Source organism: Bos taurus, chromosome 6 (assembly GCF_002263795.3).
Source record: "Bos taurus isolate L1 Dominette 01449 registration number 42190680 breed Hereford chromosome 6, ARS-UCD2.0, whole genome shotgun sequence".
Lineage (NCBI taxonomy): Eukaryota > Metazoa > Chordata > Mammalia > Artiodactyla > Bovidae > Bos > Bos taurus.
The window spans coordinates 97,632,870-97,647,998 of NC_037333.1; the positions used below are offsets into that span (position 1 = coordinate 97,632,870).

The 15,129-nt window shown below is 49.2% G+C and overlaps 1 protein-coding gene across 1 annotated transcript in view; it reads right to left on the bottom strand.

Moving 5' to 3' along the window:
- The window catches only part of SCD5 (stearoyl-CoA desaturase 5), a 175,996-nt gene extending 171,207 nt beyond the window's left edge, over nucleotides 1-4,789 (bottom strand). Inside the window, 1 exon segment of the mRNA NM_001076945.1 lies at nucleotides 4,290-4,789. Within this exon segment, the coding sequence (NP_001070413.1) occupies nucleotides 4,290-4,536 (247 nt within the window). The 5' untranslated portion in view covers nucleotides 4,537-4,789.
- Nucleotides 4,790-15,129: the final 10,340 nt, after the last annotated feature.

The following is a 15,129-nucleotide window of genomic DNA, read 5'->3' on the forward strand; positions in this document are numbered from 1 at the left end:
GGTGAACACGTAGAAGAGCAGGGATTCACATTGAGAGCTGTTTCTCTTTTGAGCTGTGGGCTTCCCTGGTGGCTCAGAGGGTAAAGTGTCTGCCTGCAATGTGGGAGACCCTGGTTCGATCCCTGGGTTGGGAAGATCCCCTGGAGAAGGAAATGGCAACCCACTCCAGTACTCTTGCCTGGAAAATCCTGTGGATGGAGAACCCTGTAGGCTACAGTCTATGGTAGGCTACAGTCTAGGGGGTCGCAAGGAGTCGGACACCACTGAGCGATTTCACTTTCACTTTCACCCTAAAAAACCCGGAGGTGAAACAGAAGTCCATGGCCACGCATTCTTGGAGCTCCTCAACAATATTAGGGATTTGACAGAAAAAAAGAAGCACAACTCAACAAAGACGTTAGGACCATCGAAGGTGTGGATTCAGGCTACCCAGTGTCTGACAGAAAATAGCTCATCCTTGGGCAGCTCACAGGATTGGACAGAATTTGACTGGTGGACCAGCAGGTTCCAAACCCTGCCTCTCCTGACCCAAGCTCCTGCCAGACTGCCTTATCCACCTCTGCCATGTCTCAGCTTCCTCCCATAGGCTGGGTTCTAGCCACCAAAAGAGCACCAGAGAATCCTGTATCTACTTCAGCAATGGACACATTTGGCCTGGGGCAAGATGGAAGGCTGAGAACTGATGTTTTCAAACTGTGATCCTGGTGAAGACTTTTGAGAGTCCCATGGACTGCAAGGAGATCAAACCAGACAATCCTAAAGGAAATCAACCCCAAATATTCATTGGAAGAACTGATGCCGCAGCTGAAGTTCCAATACTTAGGCTACCTGATGCGAAGAGCCAACTCATTGGAAAAGACCCTGATGCTGGGAAAGATTGAAGGCAGGAGAAGGGGGCAGCAGAGGATGAGATGGTTGGATGGCATCACCGACTCGATGGACATGAATTTGAGCAAACTCTGGGAGATGGTGGAGGACAGAAGAGCCTGGAGTGCTGCAATCCATGGGGTCGCAAAGAATTGGACACGACTTAGCAACTGAACAACAAGAACTGCAAGATGCAAAGGAGCAGGGCAGATGACTTGTTTCACATGCCTGATCCTCTCATTGAGGTGGTCATGATGTCACCAAGGCATATTTAGGGGACTTGAATGACATTTCAAAGGAAACCAGAAAAGTTCCTCATGTTTCTGGAAATCAAGGGCCAGAATGCCTAGCCATAGGGCAAAGCTTGCTGGGAAAAAGCACTAGGACTTTGGCCTTGAATCATGACTGCTGCTCCTCACTCCCTTATTCTACTCATCTTGGGAGTCAGGGCATGAACTAACTGCCCCTTTGGTCAAAAATCCTCAGAGCACATCCATTTGTGAGCTTGAACCTTCAGGTGAAGATTTTTCCTCCAGTTGGAGTTCACATTCTGTCCTTGAAACTCATAAACTCATCCCTTAGGACCTGTGGGCACCAAGAGCGTTCCATTCTGACAGCCTGCCCACTCAGAAAACTGCAAGGATAAGAAGAGTAAACAACTTGCTCTGGCCCCAAGGAGAGTCATAAAAAGGCGGGGGATGAGGCAGTGGAGGAGGTTTGGACTGAACAACTTGATGAGATCTTTCATGGATGACATTTCACTGCCAAGCAAATTACTCTCCGCACACTGCACACCTAACACATCCTTTGCTGGGTACGCTGCATGGATGCCTCCTGTTTCCAGGGCAACCATACCTGGGGTGGAGGGTGGCAAGCAATGGATGGGCTGGCTAAGCCTTATTGCCTTGACAACCCAGGTCCCTGAAGTGGATGAACAACCCACTGGTGCATGAGCTCAGCCCTAACACTAGGCAGAGCCAGTGGGAGTGAGGATGGAAAAGGCATCCAGTGGGGAGAAATCTGTAGCTCAAGGCACCAGGGTTTTCAACAAAAATAATCCTGATCAACAGTCCTCCAGGAGACCTTAGCCATCAGCACACCGATCTTGGCTGTCTCTCTCCCTCACTTCTTCTCTCACAAGATATCCACTAGATAACATTCACTTATTTGGAATGTTTCTAAGTCACAAGTTTGGATCTTGAAGCTACAACATCCACCATTGTCTGCTCTTTTGGGGGGAGGGTGCGGGGGGAGGGAGCAGAGGTGGGAAGGGCAATGAAGCCCAGGTGGGGAGAGAATCAAGATTCTGGGAATGGAACTGATGAAACGTAGCTAAAGCAGAAGACTCTGCAGGGAGGCAGAAGGATGGGCCTGGCAGCATCACCCATAACGTGGATCCCAGACTCCTGCAGTGTGTTGACTTCTCCAGGGAGCCAGAGGAGTCTGGGGCCAGGATGCTATCTTCTGGCCAAGGTCTTTCAGAACAAAGATTCTTCCTCCACCACCATGAGTGGCCGGGAAAGGGCAGAGGTGACTTGGCGAACCTGGAGAGGAGGCTTTGTCCTTGTGGCTCCTGGGGGGAGGCCAAAACCAGGGGGTGCGTGGCTGTAACGTGTGGAGCCTGTGGGCCTGTGGAGCTCCGGGCATGTAAGACAATATTTTAAGTGCTCACTTCTCCCTGAGCTCTCTCTGACACTGCAGCTATTAAGACTAAGCCCTAATCTCCTGGTGCCAGGAGGGCTCTAAAGTCCAAAGGCACAGTCCTGCCCCTGGGGGCATGGGGGAGAGGAGGGGTGCAGAGGGATCCCTTCTAGGGGATACAGGGCAATAAGAGCTTTGGTTGGCTGGTGGAGGAAGTGTGTCTAGGAAGCAATGGCTGAGCATCTTATGATCTAATCATCTAGAGGTAAAGGAAGAAAGAAGATAGGAGAATGAAATCAATACATAACAAAAAAGATGGAGAAAAGAACACTGAATTGAGGAAGTGTACTGACGTTGGGAGAGGTTACTCAAAGCTTTCAGGGGACTTTCAAAGGCTTCACAGATTCCCAAAGACCCCTGCCCCTCCCAACATTCCTCAACTCTGCTCAGCCACACACCCTCCCCAAGAGGCACCCATCTTCTGGAAGGGTCTGCTTCCAAGAGCAGAGACTGCAGAGTTTCAAGGGAAAGCTTAAAACCCAGTGGCCCCATTCTGAACCCCGGCACTTGGAGCTGGCACTATGCCAAGTCGGAAGCTTTGCCGAAAGAGGTCTTCATATTTTCTTCCTTCCTCTTCCCCTCTGGAAATAAAAGGAGGTTATGTTTCTCCTGCTACCCTGTTCCTTGCCGATTTCGGACAGGAGACCTGAAAGGGCTTTTTGGATTACTTTGCCAGTTCTCAACCCAGGATAGCAAAGCCCCGGGCAGGCGCCTTTTTGTCCCGGCTAAGGTGGCCACTATAGTGACTGAGGCCAAAACCAGTTACTAGAGAAGGGGGTTTGGAAGTGGTTCTGAGTCAGCAACTGGAGTCATGCAGGGCAGGCTCTGAAGCCCCCCGGCCCCAGGAGCTGTGGGGGGGGGGGGGGTTGGAGGGGGAGTGGGCACCCGGGTTCCCTCCCATGCTGGCAGGAGTGGGGGTGCTAGGAAAGTGGGTGGCGCGAGGGAGCGCTACAGGTGCGGTGACAGACTGGCACCTGGTCAGAAGGGGACAGGCCTGGAAGGGTCTACACAGCCACCTCGGAGCTTTGTGCTGGGCCAGAGCTCGCCGAGAAACTTCTGGGACCGGAAAACTCCAACTGGGCACAAGAGATCCCCGAGAGGGCAGGGACAGGGGCCTTACAGGCGCAGGAAGAGAACTGGCTTCTTCCATCTCCTGCGCGAAAATCAACGCTGAACCGGTGCCGGTGGTCTCTCCAACCCCCGCTACAACTCCCTTTCTAGTCCTTCACTCGGCCTCAAGGTCCGTGGCCCACGGAGGAGACTGAGACGCGGAAAGGCGGCCGATAGCAGCGCCCCTGGGACGCGCAGGGGCTATACAGTCACCGCGTTGGTCTCCCCGCCCTGGAGCCCGGGCTTAGCATCCCCCTTCGCGCGCCTCTGCGCACGGCGCTGGCGCCGCAGGACCCCGAGTCCCTCTCGCTCTCCATCCAGGGGTCGCCAAAGGCGCCTACTCAAGGAGACAGCGGAGGGGGCAGAAGTTGAAAATACCTGGATAGAAATACCTTCCCGTCCCAAAGGCCGGACAACTACAGGCCTGGGGGTGGGGGGCGGGGGGGAGGAGAGGGGGGAGCAGGAGAGAAGGCGAACCGAGAGCCGCGGAGGCTCCGCACGGCCCGCAGCCAGCGGCGACCCGCGATCTCGCGCGCCCCGGCGCCGCCGGCCTTGCCGCGCCTCGCGCCTCGGTGCCCGGGGGCGCAGGGGGGCGCGGGCAGAGTACTCACCCCAGAGCAGAGTGAGCGGCTGGGCTTTGGGGATGAGCACCAGGGAGTACACGGCCGCCAAGTGGAGCAGGCTCATCAGGAACACGTTCCTCCAGACGATGTCCTGCCGGTGCCCGCGCGCGCCGGGCCTCTCCCGGCCGCCGCCGCCGCCGCCGCCCTCCGAGCCCTCGACCCCTACCCCCGCACGGATCTCCTCCTTGGCGCTGCGGAAGGGGACCTTCTCCGCGTCCACGGCCGGGCCTGGCATGGCTGGGGAGACCTAGGCGCCCGCGGCAGTGGCAGCGAGCCGGCGATCTCCGAGGAGCGGAGCTCTCCGGTGGGGGCGGCGGCTTCTGCCTTTTTTTGAGGGGATTGGGTGAGGGGGATCTCCGGCACCTCCTGTCCCCGCCTTCCCGGCCCTGCTCTGCTTCCTTCTCGCTTCTTCAGGCGTTCAGCGTGGCCTAAGGATGCCAATCTTGGTGCCCGGCATCTGTTGCTGGCGCATCACCCGCTCGGCTGCCGGAGAAGAACTCGGCGGCGGCGAGGAAGAGGGGGCGAGCGCGCGGGGAGGGAGGGGGCGCCGGGGGAGGGGAGGGGGTGTGGAAAGAGCTGAGAGCGCGGCGGGGGAGGGACTGCTCGGAGGGAGCGGGGAAGAAAGACCTGCATAGCTACAGCCAATCAGGGTCGCCCTTGAGGCTCTTAAAGAGAAAGGCGCCCCCTTGGCCTCGGCTGCCCGGGCTCCCCGGGGCCGGACGGGGCAGTCCGCAGGGCAGTGGGCAGCCTCCGCCGGGGGCGGAGCGCGGGGGAGTGGGTCGAGGAGGCTGTGGCTGCAAGGTCAGGGAGCCCGCAGAGCCTCCAAACCACTTGTGCTGCTGCTGCGGTGGTTTCTCCAGTTCCCCGAAATACCTTTCCCTATTGAAAAAGACTTCTTTTTACCCCCTCTTTGAAGCTACAGGCTGGAGAATTTGCAGTCCTATTCCCAAATTGCACACAAGTTAAGGCCAGATCTGGGATGACGATCAGAAGTTCCTGTGTCTCCCGGCTCCTATGGCTCTGGGGCCTGTGTGGAGGGGATGGAGGCAGCCGCTCGCTCGGTTCTTATTTGAACAACTGCAGCCAGACACGCAGAAGGTGCTCAGATAGCGCCTGTCAGATGATAAAGGATCAAGGGGCCGGTTAGTATCCAGTCGGGCCCGGCCCACTTGCGCGGCCCCTCAGCCTTGCAGCTGTTCGTGGCAAATTCTCCTCTGGCCAGTAGGCTTCTGGACTATCTTAGCCTTGAAGTCAGCCCCGGTTGAGAATGGGGCTTCAGGAAAAAAAAAAAAATCACGCAGAACGTTCCAAGGCAAATGAACCTAAGAAAAAATCTTGTCTGCTCATTCCCCCTAAGGCAGATAATTTAGAGCTCCTCAGAGAGCACCCTGATGGCACAGGAGCGCAGAGAAGGGGCAGCTGGCTGTGCCTGAAACAGCCGTGGCTGCACCTGCAGTGAGCAGAAGGAGACAGGCCCAGGTATGGAAGCCAGGGGCCCTGAAAGCTAGTTCTTATTCACTGTGACCCAACTCAGTCCCCTAGGGACAAATTTCCTTGTTGTTCAGTTGCTCAGTCATGTCCCACTCTTTTTTCGACCCCGTGGACACCAGGCTCATCTGTCCTCCATCATCTCCTGGATTTTACTCAAATTCATGTCCATTGAGTCAATGATGCTATCTAACCATCTAATATTTGCTCTTCTTTCTGGCTTGCAAATTCTATAAATGTGAGTTTGAAAGGAGACTATTATGTTGACAAAGCTGACTTCGGGATCAACCATTGTCAGTAACTCTTTCCAGCATTCTGTGGTACATGCTGTGCACTCAGTCATGTCCGACTCTTGGTGACCCCATGGACTGTAGCCCACCAGGTTCCTCTGTCCATGGGATTTCCCAGAAAGAATACTGGAGTGGGTTGCCATTTCCTTCTCTAGGGGATCTTCCCAACCTAGGGGTCAAACCTGTGTTTCTTGCATCCCCTGCATTGGCAGGCAGAATCTTGACCATTAGCACCACCTGGGAAGCCCTCTCGAATTGTCTGAGACAGGAAAAAACATTACCCAGAATTGATTACTTGAAAGGGCCACACATGAGCGTCTTGTTAGCAGACCTGAATCAGTCCAATCAGCCAGAAGAAAATAATGTATAATCTAAAACCAACCCAAGATGTGTGACTTGTGGAATGGGGGCCACTGAGTCAGTGTTAGGGTGTTGCTTCAGACAAAGCTGAAATTATAGAATGAAAGGATACTTGCTGGGCCACCAGATAAATGTCAGCACTGCTGCTAGACCAGTGAGACAACAGAACACGAAACGTCTGTGTGCATGCTAAGCTGCTTCAGTCGCGTCTGATTCTTGGTGACCCACCAGTCTCTTCTGTGCATGGGATCCTCCAGGCAAGAATAGACCCGTGAGACAAAAGAGCATCAAACTTGAGGGTGTCAGTTTCATCAACCTGCTCAACCTTGGTTTCATACTGAACAGCTTCTTCTCATGCTCCCTCTGCTGCCCACAACCCCCAGACTCACATACTCTCTGTGGCTCTCTATTCAGCCTGTCCTTTATCTCAGGGTGGATTAGTTGCTCTGGGTTATCCTCTCTCCAGGTTATCGTAATAACTCACCCCACCATCACTCTAACCACTCAGTCATTGGTTGGGCATGTATTAGGTACCTGCTAGGTGCTAGAACTGATGGATGCTGGGGATACGAGGATGGATAAGATGTGGTCCCTGCCCTAAAGGAGCTCTCTATCTAGGAGAGAAGACAGATTAAAGAAATGTTACCTCTTGGCTATGAACTGGGAAGGGCAGCAAGGTCCAGTCCATTATCTGAAAAAAAAAAAAAAAACATTATCGTCAGGCATCACATGTATTGGGTTAGCCAAAAAGTTTGTTTGGGTTTTTGTAAGACTTTCTGGAAAACCTGAATGAACTTTTTGCCCAATCCAATACCTACAAAGAGTCTGGGTGGGGGATGGCCAAATCATTCTTCATGGGGCCTCAGAGACCCTTATCTGTTAGTTAAACTACTCTAGCTTGAATCTGTCTTAAGTGAGCATCTTCCTGTTGTCCTGCTCACAGGTCAGACTGGGTAGTGCCAACCACTTCAGCTGGTTGAACTCAGGATGGGGAGGGGGAGGTTTTTATGTTTTGGAGGTGGGAGGAAGTGCTCTTCAGGCCCTTCAGATAATACAGAAAACAGAACCTCCAGGTCTAGCCTCAGAGTGAAACCTCTACAGAAACAAGGTATCCTGTTGCTAATAATGAACATCCCCTGTAGTATGTTATGCCATCAGGACTACTGTCTCTTTTCTCCATCTTGCCAAAGACCCTAGTATATTTTCTTAGCTTATGGTCAAGACCCTAGAAGTGGATGAGTGGTCATCTCACTCATGGAACAGTAACCTTTTTATCCTGTCAAACAAATCATTACCAAAAATGTGATAAGAGTCCTAATCGTGGTATGTGCAGGATAAAGTGGGGGCATGACGAAGGAGTAGTTAACTCAAAAAAGATGTCCTTTTCATTATAGGGGACTGGAATGCAAAAGTAGAAAGTCAAGAAACACCTGGAGTAACAGGCAAATTTGGCCTTGGAATATGGAATGAAGCAGGGCAAAGACTGATAGAGTTTTGCCAAGAAAATGCACTGGTCATAACAAACACACTCTTCCAACAACACAAGAGAAGACTCTATACATGGACATCACCAGATGGTGAACACTGAAATCAGACTGATTATATTCTTTGCAGCCAAAGTGGAGAAGCTCTATACAGTCAGCAAAAACAAGACCAGGAGCTGACTGTGGCTCAGACCATGAACTCCTTATTGCCAAATTCAGACTTAAATTGAAGAAAGTAGGGAAAACCGCTAGACCATTCAGGTATGACCTAAATCAAATCCCTTATGATTATACAGTGGAAGTGAGAAATAGATTTAAGGGCCTAGATCTGATAGATAGAGTGCCTGATGAACTGTGGAATGAGGTTCGTGACATTGTACAGGAGACAGGGATCAAGACCATTCCCATAGAAAAGAAATGCAAAAAAGCAAAATGGCTGTCTGGGGCGGCCTTACAAATAGCTGTGAAAAGAAGAGAAGCGAAAAGCAAAGGAGAAAAGGAAAGATATAAGCATCTGAATGCAGAGTTCCAAAGAATAGCAAGGAGGGATGAGAAAGCCTTCTTCAGCGATCAGCGCAAAGAAATAGAGGAAAACAACAGAATGGGAAAGATTAGGGATCTCCAAGAAAATCAGAGATACCAAAGGAACATTTCATGCAAAGATGAGCTCGATAAAGGACAGAAATGGTATGGACCTAACAGAAGCAGAAGATATTAAGAAGAGATGGCAAGAATACACAGAAGAACTATACAAAAAAGATCTTCATGACCCAGATAATCACAATGATATGATCACTCATCTAGAGCCAGACATCCTGGAATGTGAAGTCAAGTGGGCCTTAGAAAGCATCACTATGAACAAAGCTAGTGGAGGTGATAGAATTCCAGTTGAGCTATTCCAAATCCTGAAAGATGATGCTGTGAAGGTGCTGCACTCAATATGCCAGCAAATTTGGAAAACTCAGCAGTGGCCACAGGACTGGAAGAGGTCAGTTTTCATTCCAATCCCAAAGAAAGGCAATGCCAAAGAATGCTCAAACTACTGCACAATTGCACTCATCTCACACGCTAGTAAAGTAATGCTCAAAATTCTCCAAGCCAGGCTTCAGCAATATGTGAACTGTGAACTTCCAGATGTTCAAGCTGGTTTTAGAAAAGGCAGAGGAACCAGAGATCAAATTGCCAACATCAGCTGGATCATGGAAAAAGCAAGAGAGTTCCATAAAAACATCTATTTCTGCTTTATTGACTATGCCAAAGCCTTTGACTGTGTGAATCACAATCAGCTGTGGAAAATTCTGAAAGAGATGGGAATACCAGAACACCTGATCTGCCTCTTGAGACATTTGTACACATGTCAGGAAGCAACAGTTAGAACTGGACATAGAACAACAGACTGGTTCCAAATAGGAAAAGGAGTTCGTCAAGGCTGTATATTGTCACCCTGCTTATTTAACTTATATGCAGAGTACATCATGAGAAACGCTGGACTGGAAGAAACACAAGCTGGAATCAAGATTGCCGGGAGAAATATCAATAACCTCAGATATGCAGATGACACCACCCTTATGGCAGAAAGTGAAGAGGAACTCAAAAGCCTCTTGATGAAAGTGAAAGAGGAGACTGAAAAAGTTGGCTTAAAGCTCAACATTCAGAAAACGAAGATCATGGCATCCAGTCCCACCACTTCATGGGAAATAGATGGGGAAACAGTAGAAACAGTGTCAGAGTTTATTTTTCTGGGCTCCAAAATCACTACAGATGGTGACTGCAGCCATGAAATTAAAAGACGCTTACTCCTTGGAAGGAAAGTTATGACCAACCTAGATAGCATATTGGAAAGCAGAGACATTACTTTGCCAACAAAAGTTCGTCTAGTCAAGGCTATGGTTTTCCCTGTGGTCATGTATGGATGTGAGAGTTGAACTGTGAAGAAGGCTGAGTGCCGAAGAATTGATGCTTTTGAACTGTGGTGTTGGAGAAGACTCTTGAGAGTCCCTTGGACTGCAGGGAGATCCAACCAGTCCATTCTGAAGGAGATCAGCCCTGGGATTTGTCTGGAAGGAATGATGCTGAAGCTGAAACTCCAGTACTTTGGCCACCTCATGCGAAGAGTTGACTCATTGGAAAAGACTCTGATTCTGGGAGGGATTGGGGGCAGGAGAAAAAGGGGATGACAGAGGATGAGATGGCTGGATGGCATCACTGACTCGATGGACGTGAGTCTGAGTGAATTCCGGGAGTTGGTGTTGGACAGGGAGGCCTGGCGTGCTGCGATTCATGGGGTCGCAAAGAGTCAGACATGACTGAGCGACTGATCTGATCTGATCTGATCTGAGAGAGGAGGAGGTTTGTGGTAACCGGGAAAGGTTTTCATTTTTTGGAACTTGATTTAAAAAAAAATTTCACTGTGGTAAAGTATACAGAGCATAAGATTTACCATCTTAACCGTTTTTAAGTGTTCACTTCAGTAGTGTTAAATGTATTTACAATGGTGTGTAACTAATCTGTAGAACTTTTTCACTTAGCAGAACTGAAACCCTATACACATCAAACAACTCTCCATTTTTCTGTCTCCCTATTCCCTGGCAGCCACTACTGTGTCTTCTGTTTCTTTGAGTTTGACTCCTCTGATATTTCGTAGTACAGTATTTGCCTTGTTGTGACTGGTTCAGATCACTTAGCATAGTGTCTTCAAGTTTCATCTATATTATAGCATGTGTCGGAATTTCCTTCCTTTTAAAACAAAGCCAAATAATATTCCATTTTGTGAGAAATGGCAACCCACTCCAGTATTCTTGCCCAGAAAAATTCCATACAGTCCACATGGTCATGAAAGAGTCAGACACGACTTAGCAACTGAGTGTGAGCATACTTATAGCACTGCTGCTGCTGCTGCTAAGTCGCTTCAGTCGTGTCCGACTCTGTGCGACCCCATAGATGGCAGCCCACCAGGCTCCCCCGTCCCTGGGATTCTCCAGGCAAGAACACTGGAGTGGGTTGCCATTTCCTTCTCCAATGCAGGAAAGTGAAAAGTGAAAGTGAAGTCGCTCAGTCGTGTCCGACTCTTAGTGACTCCATGGACTACAGCCTACCAGGCTCCTCCGTCTATGGGATTTTCCAGGCAAGAGTACTGGAGTGGGGTGCCATTGCACAGCACATCTTAATTCAGAGTAGCCTTGTGTGGCTACTGGCTACATATTAGACAGCACAGTTTTGAAGGATGGCTAGTTTACTAGACAGAGACATGGTGGAGGGCATTCCTGGCAGAGAAAGCATTGTGAGCAAAAGCTTTTGCCTTTGTCACTTAGAGAAGTATCTGGAATATCCAAAGCGAAAGTAGGGGAAGAGTGCGAGATGGAGATGAAAAGTCATGCAGTGGGCAGCCCATGGAGGATGTCTTTCGTGCCCTGCAGAGCAAGCAATGTGGTAGGTGAGGGGAGTCGCTGATTGGCTTTATGCAGTGTAATAATATGATCAAGCTTGCATTTCAGCAGGACCACTCTAGAGGAGCCGTGGAGAATGACTGGACGGCAAGTAGAGGGAGCTAAGACTGGAGGCAAGAAGAGCTATTATTAGGACACCATGTTAAGAATCTGGTCAGTTGATGAGGAGGATCTGAAGTAAGACACAGGTACAGATTGTGAAAAAGAAGTGTTAGAGAGGAGATGATAAAGCCAGATAAACGCAAAGAGAAGCACCAACAGGATTTGATGCTTAACTGAACATGAAGGAGGAGAAATATAAAGGACAGGATTCTTTTGGGGGTCTCTGGATTGGGTATTCAGGTTAAAAACAATGCCACTTACTGAGTACCAAATCATACTGTGTTTATTACCATTTTTGTGAAATGGGGATAATGATGCCTCTCTTACAATATTTTCATGGTGACTGAAGTTTAGAACTGTATCTGGCATGTAGTAAGGAATCCATAAATATTAGTCATCATCAGCATTATTATCTTATCAATCATTTTGGGGACAGGACTGAAGAAATGGGAGCAAGCTCAATAAGGAAAAAAAAAAGTCTTGTTTTGGACATCCAGGTGAAACTGTCTAGTAGGCTGTTAAATATACATATAGACCTGGAACCCAGCAAAAGTTTAGGGTGGAGAAAATAACTTAAATATATATATATATTTGGCTGTGTCAGGTCTTAGTTGCAGCATGTGAACTCTTAATGACAGTTCAGTCACTCAGTCGTGTCTGACTCTTTGCGATCCCATGGATCGCAGCACGCTAGGCCTCCCTGTCCATCACCAGCTCCCAGAGTTTACCCAAACTCATGTCCATCGAGTTGGTGATGCCATCCAACCATCTCATCCTCTGTTGTCCCCTTCTCCTCCTGCCTTCAATCTTTCCCAGAGTCAGGGTCTTTTCCAATGAGTTGGCTCTTTGCATCAGGTGGTCAAAGTATTGGAGCTTCAGCATCAGTCTCTCCAATGAATATTCAGGGTTGATTTCCTTCAGGATGGACTGGTTGGATCTCCTTGCAGTCCAAGGGACTCTCAAGAGTCTTCTCCAGCACCACAATTCAAAAGCATCAATTCTTCAGCGCTCAGCCTTATTTATGGTCCAACTTTCACATCTGTACATGACTACTGGAAAAAACAACTCTGAGAGATCCTGGAAGAAAACCGTCATAGCCAGGGGCTGAGGCTCTGGCCAGTAGTATGTGCCTTGGAGTAGAAGTTGCTTCAGGGAGAGAGAGAGAAAGAAGACAGAAGATGAAAGTCTTGGATGGCAACACTGCCTATAGAAACTGTGAGTAAGACTTGCTGGTGAGGTGTGTGGTCTGGCATGGTCAGATGGGCTTCTCGGAGTGGGTAGCAGCCAACAAGGCCCTGAAAGATAGAATGACCTGGTAGTGACTCTGAGTTGGAAATCTGTGCAAGGATCGGCTCAGAGACTGAAGTGAGCCTGGCAAAGGATTGACTGTCTATCTAAGGTTGTATTCCTCTAAAGAGTACACACAAAATTAAAAAAAAAAAAAAAAAGGCATCAAAATATTTGACGCTGGACACAGCAGGGGAAGGAGAATGTGGGACGGACTGAGGGTAACGCTGACATGTGTACACTGCCATGCGTAAAATAGTTAACCTGTGGGAAACTACTGTAGAGCCCCGGGAGCTCAGCTCAGTGCTCTGTGATGACCTGGAGCGTGGGAGGGAGACTTAGGAGGGAGGGGATATGTGTACACTTATAGTTGATTAAGGGCTTCCCTGGTGGCTCAGACAGTAAAGAATCTGCCTGCAATACAGGAGACCTGGGTTCGATCCCTGGGTTGGGAAAATCCCCTGGAGGAGGGTATGGCAACCCACTTGAGTATCCCCTGGACAATCCTGGAGAATCCCACAGTCCTGGAGAATCCCCATGGACAGAGGAGGCTGGCAGACTATAGTCCATGGGGTTGCAAAGAGTCGGACACAACTGAGCGACTAAGCACAGCACAGCACAGAGTTGATTCACGTTGTTGTATAGCAGAGACTAACATAACATTGTAAAGCAATTATATTCCAATTAAAAAGATGTTTGTGGAGGGAAAGGAGTTCCTTGGTGGTTCAGCAGTTGGGACTCTGCACTTTCACTGCCAAGGGCACAAGCTCAATTCCTGGCTTGTGGATTTACATGCCTATGGTTTTCTTAAGTAAACCTATATTTTGGCAACAGGAACTAGTGTTGAGAAAATGATCCAGGTTGGCATCTGAAAACTGGGTTTGAGTTTGGCCTCACCACTCTGAACTAGCCAGTCTGAGTACTCTGGTGGTTTGGGGACGATGACGGTCTCTTAACTCTTCAGTTTCATCCTATGTAATATAAGAATAAGACAGCTCCATGCTGGGAATGGTCTCTGTGCAGTTTATCTAATGATCTAACTTTTTTTTTTTTTTCGTGTGCAAAATGGAGACATCCCCTTTCCTCAGTGGACTAGAGCTCGGGACAGGGGTTGATGCCTCGTAAGTGCTGGATATCTGATGGTTTTTTAATCAGGCCAGAGAGATAGGCTTCATGCAGTTGCAAAGCGTGCCTGGCCAGGAAGCCATGGTGCTTCTGGGGGCCCACGACTGGGTGAACTGGAGGGGTTCCGGATTCGCTTAACCCTAAGCGAACTATGAAATAAAATCTGCTCTCCTTTACCAGAGGTAATCATTTAGGGCAACTCCTCCAGCTCAGGAAGGAATGGGCTCTGGATGAAGAGGGTGGGGGCAGGGGCGTGAGGAGAAAGCCTGCCTCTCGGGTGAGGTGCATGGACAGAAATTTCAAACGTAACCCTCTTTCTGATCCCAGGATGAGAAAACCACTCACAGGCTTTAGATGAGAGTGATTTCAGAGGAGCATGAAGTTGGGAAGTTAGCCTCCAAGATTATGGGAAGATTGGTTTTGACATACAGTAACAACACGGTGGATAGAAAATGCATCTTCTCAGCGTCCTCCATTCACAGGAGGGTTGGCATTCCTGCTTCTGTACTAAATGGGTTGGCAAATTTTTCCCATTAAGATTTTATACATTGGCAGACAGATTTTTATCCACTGAGCCACCAGGGAAGCCCAGGAAGGGGTTTTCTTTTAACAAAAACCCCCTGCCTTAGTGCTTCAGACCCTTCCCCCTCTTTCCTGACCACTCTTCGGAGAGTGCTGCAATTTGGCAGCAGGAAACTGGCCTTGGAAATAGCCCATGAAGGCCCTTAGTTCCCAATTCATAGATCAGAGGGGGTCCATTTAACAAAAAACCACTGAGTATTGAAACCAACCCAAACCCAGCTCTGATGTCACTTGTCAGTGACATCCTGCCTCGAGCATCTTTCCAAGTTGTTTTCAGGTTGACTCAGTGAACAGGCCTTCATTAGGCATCTGTCTATTTAGTCTCCAGAAGCAAGCACTGAGCTCAGCTCCAGGTTCAGAAGAGCACATGACTGTGCTCCTGGACTCACTGCCCCGTAGGGGAGGCAAAGAGGAATCAAATGATCACTACAAGAAGTGTATGCCACAATGTCTATGGAATCTAGAAAAATGGTCAGGAAATGGTACTGATGAGCCTATTTGCAGGGCAAGAATAGAGACATGGAGAACAGACTTGGGACACATAGGGGGAAGGAGCGGGTGGGACGCATTGAGGGACTAGCGTTGAAACATATACACTATACCATATGTGAACTAGACTGCTAATGCGAATCGGCTGTGTAACACAGGCTTTGCTCCACGCTGT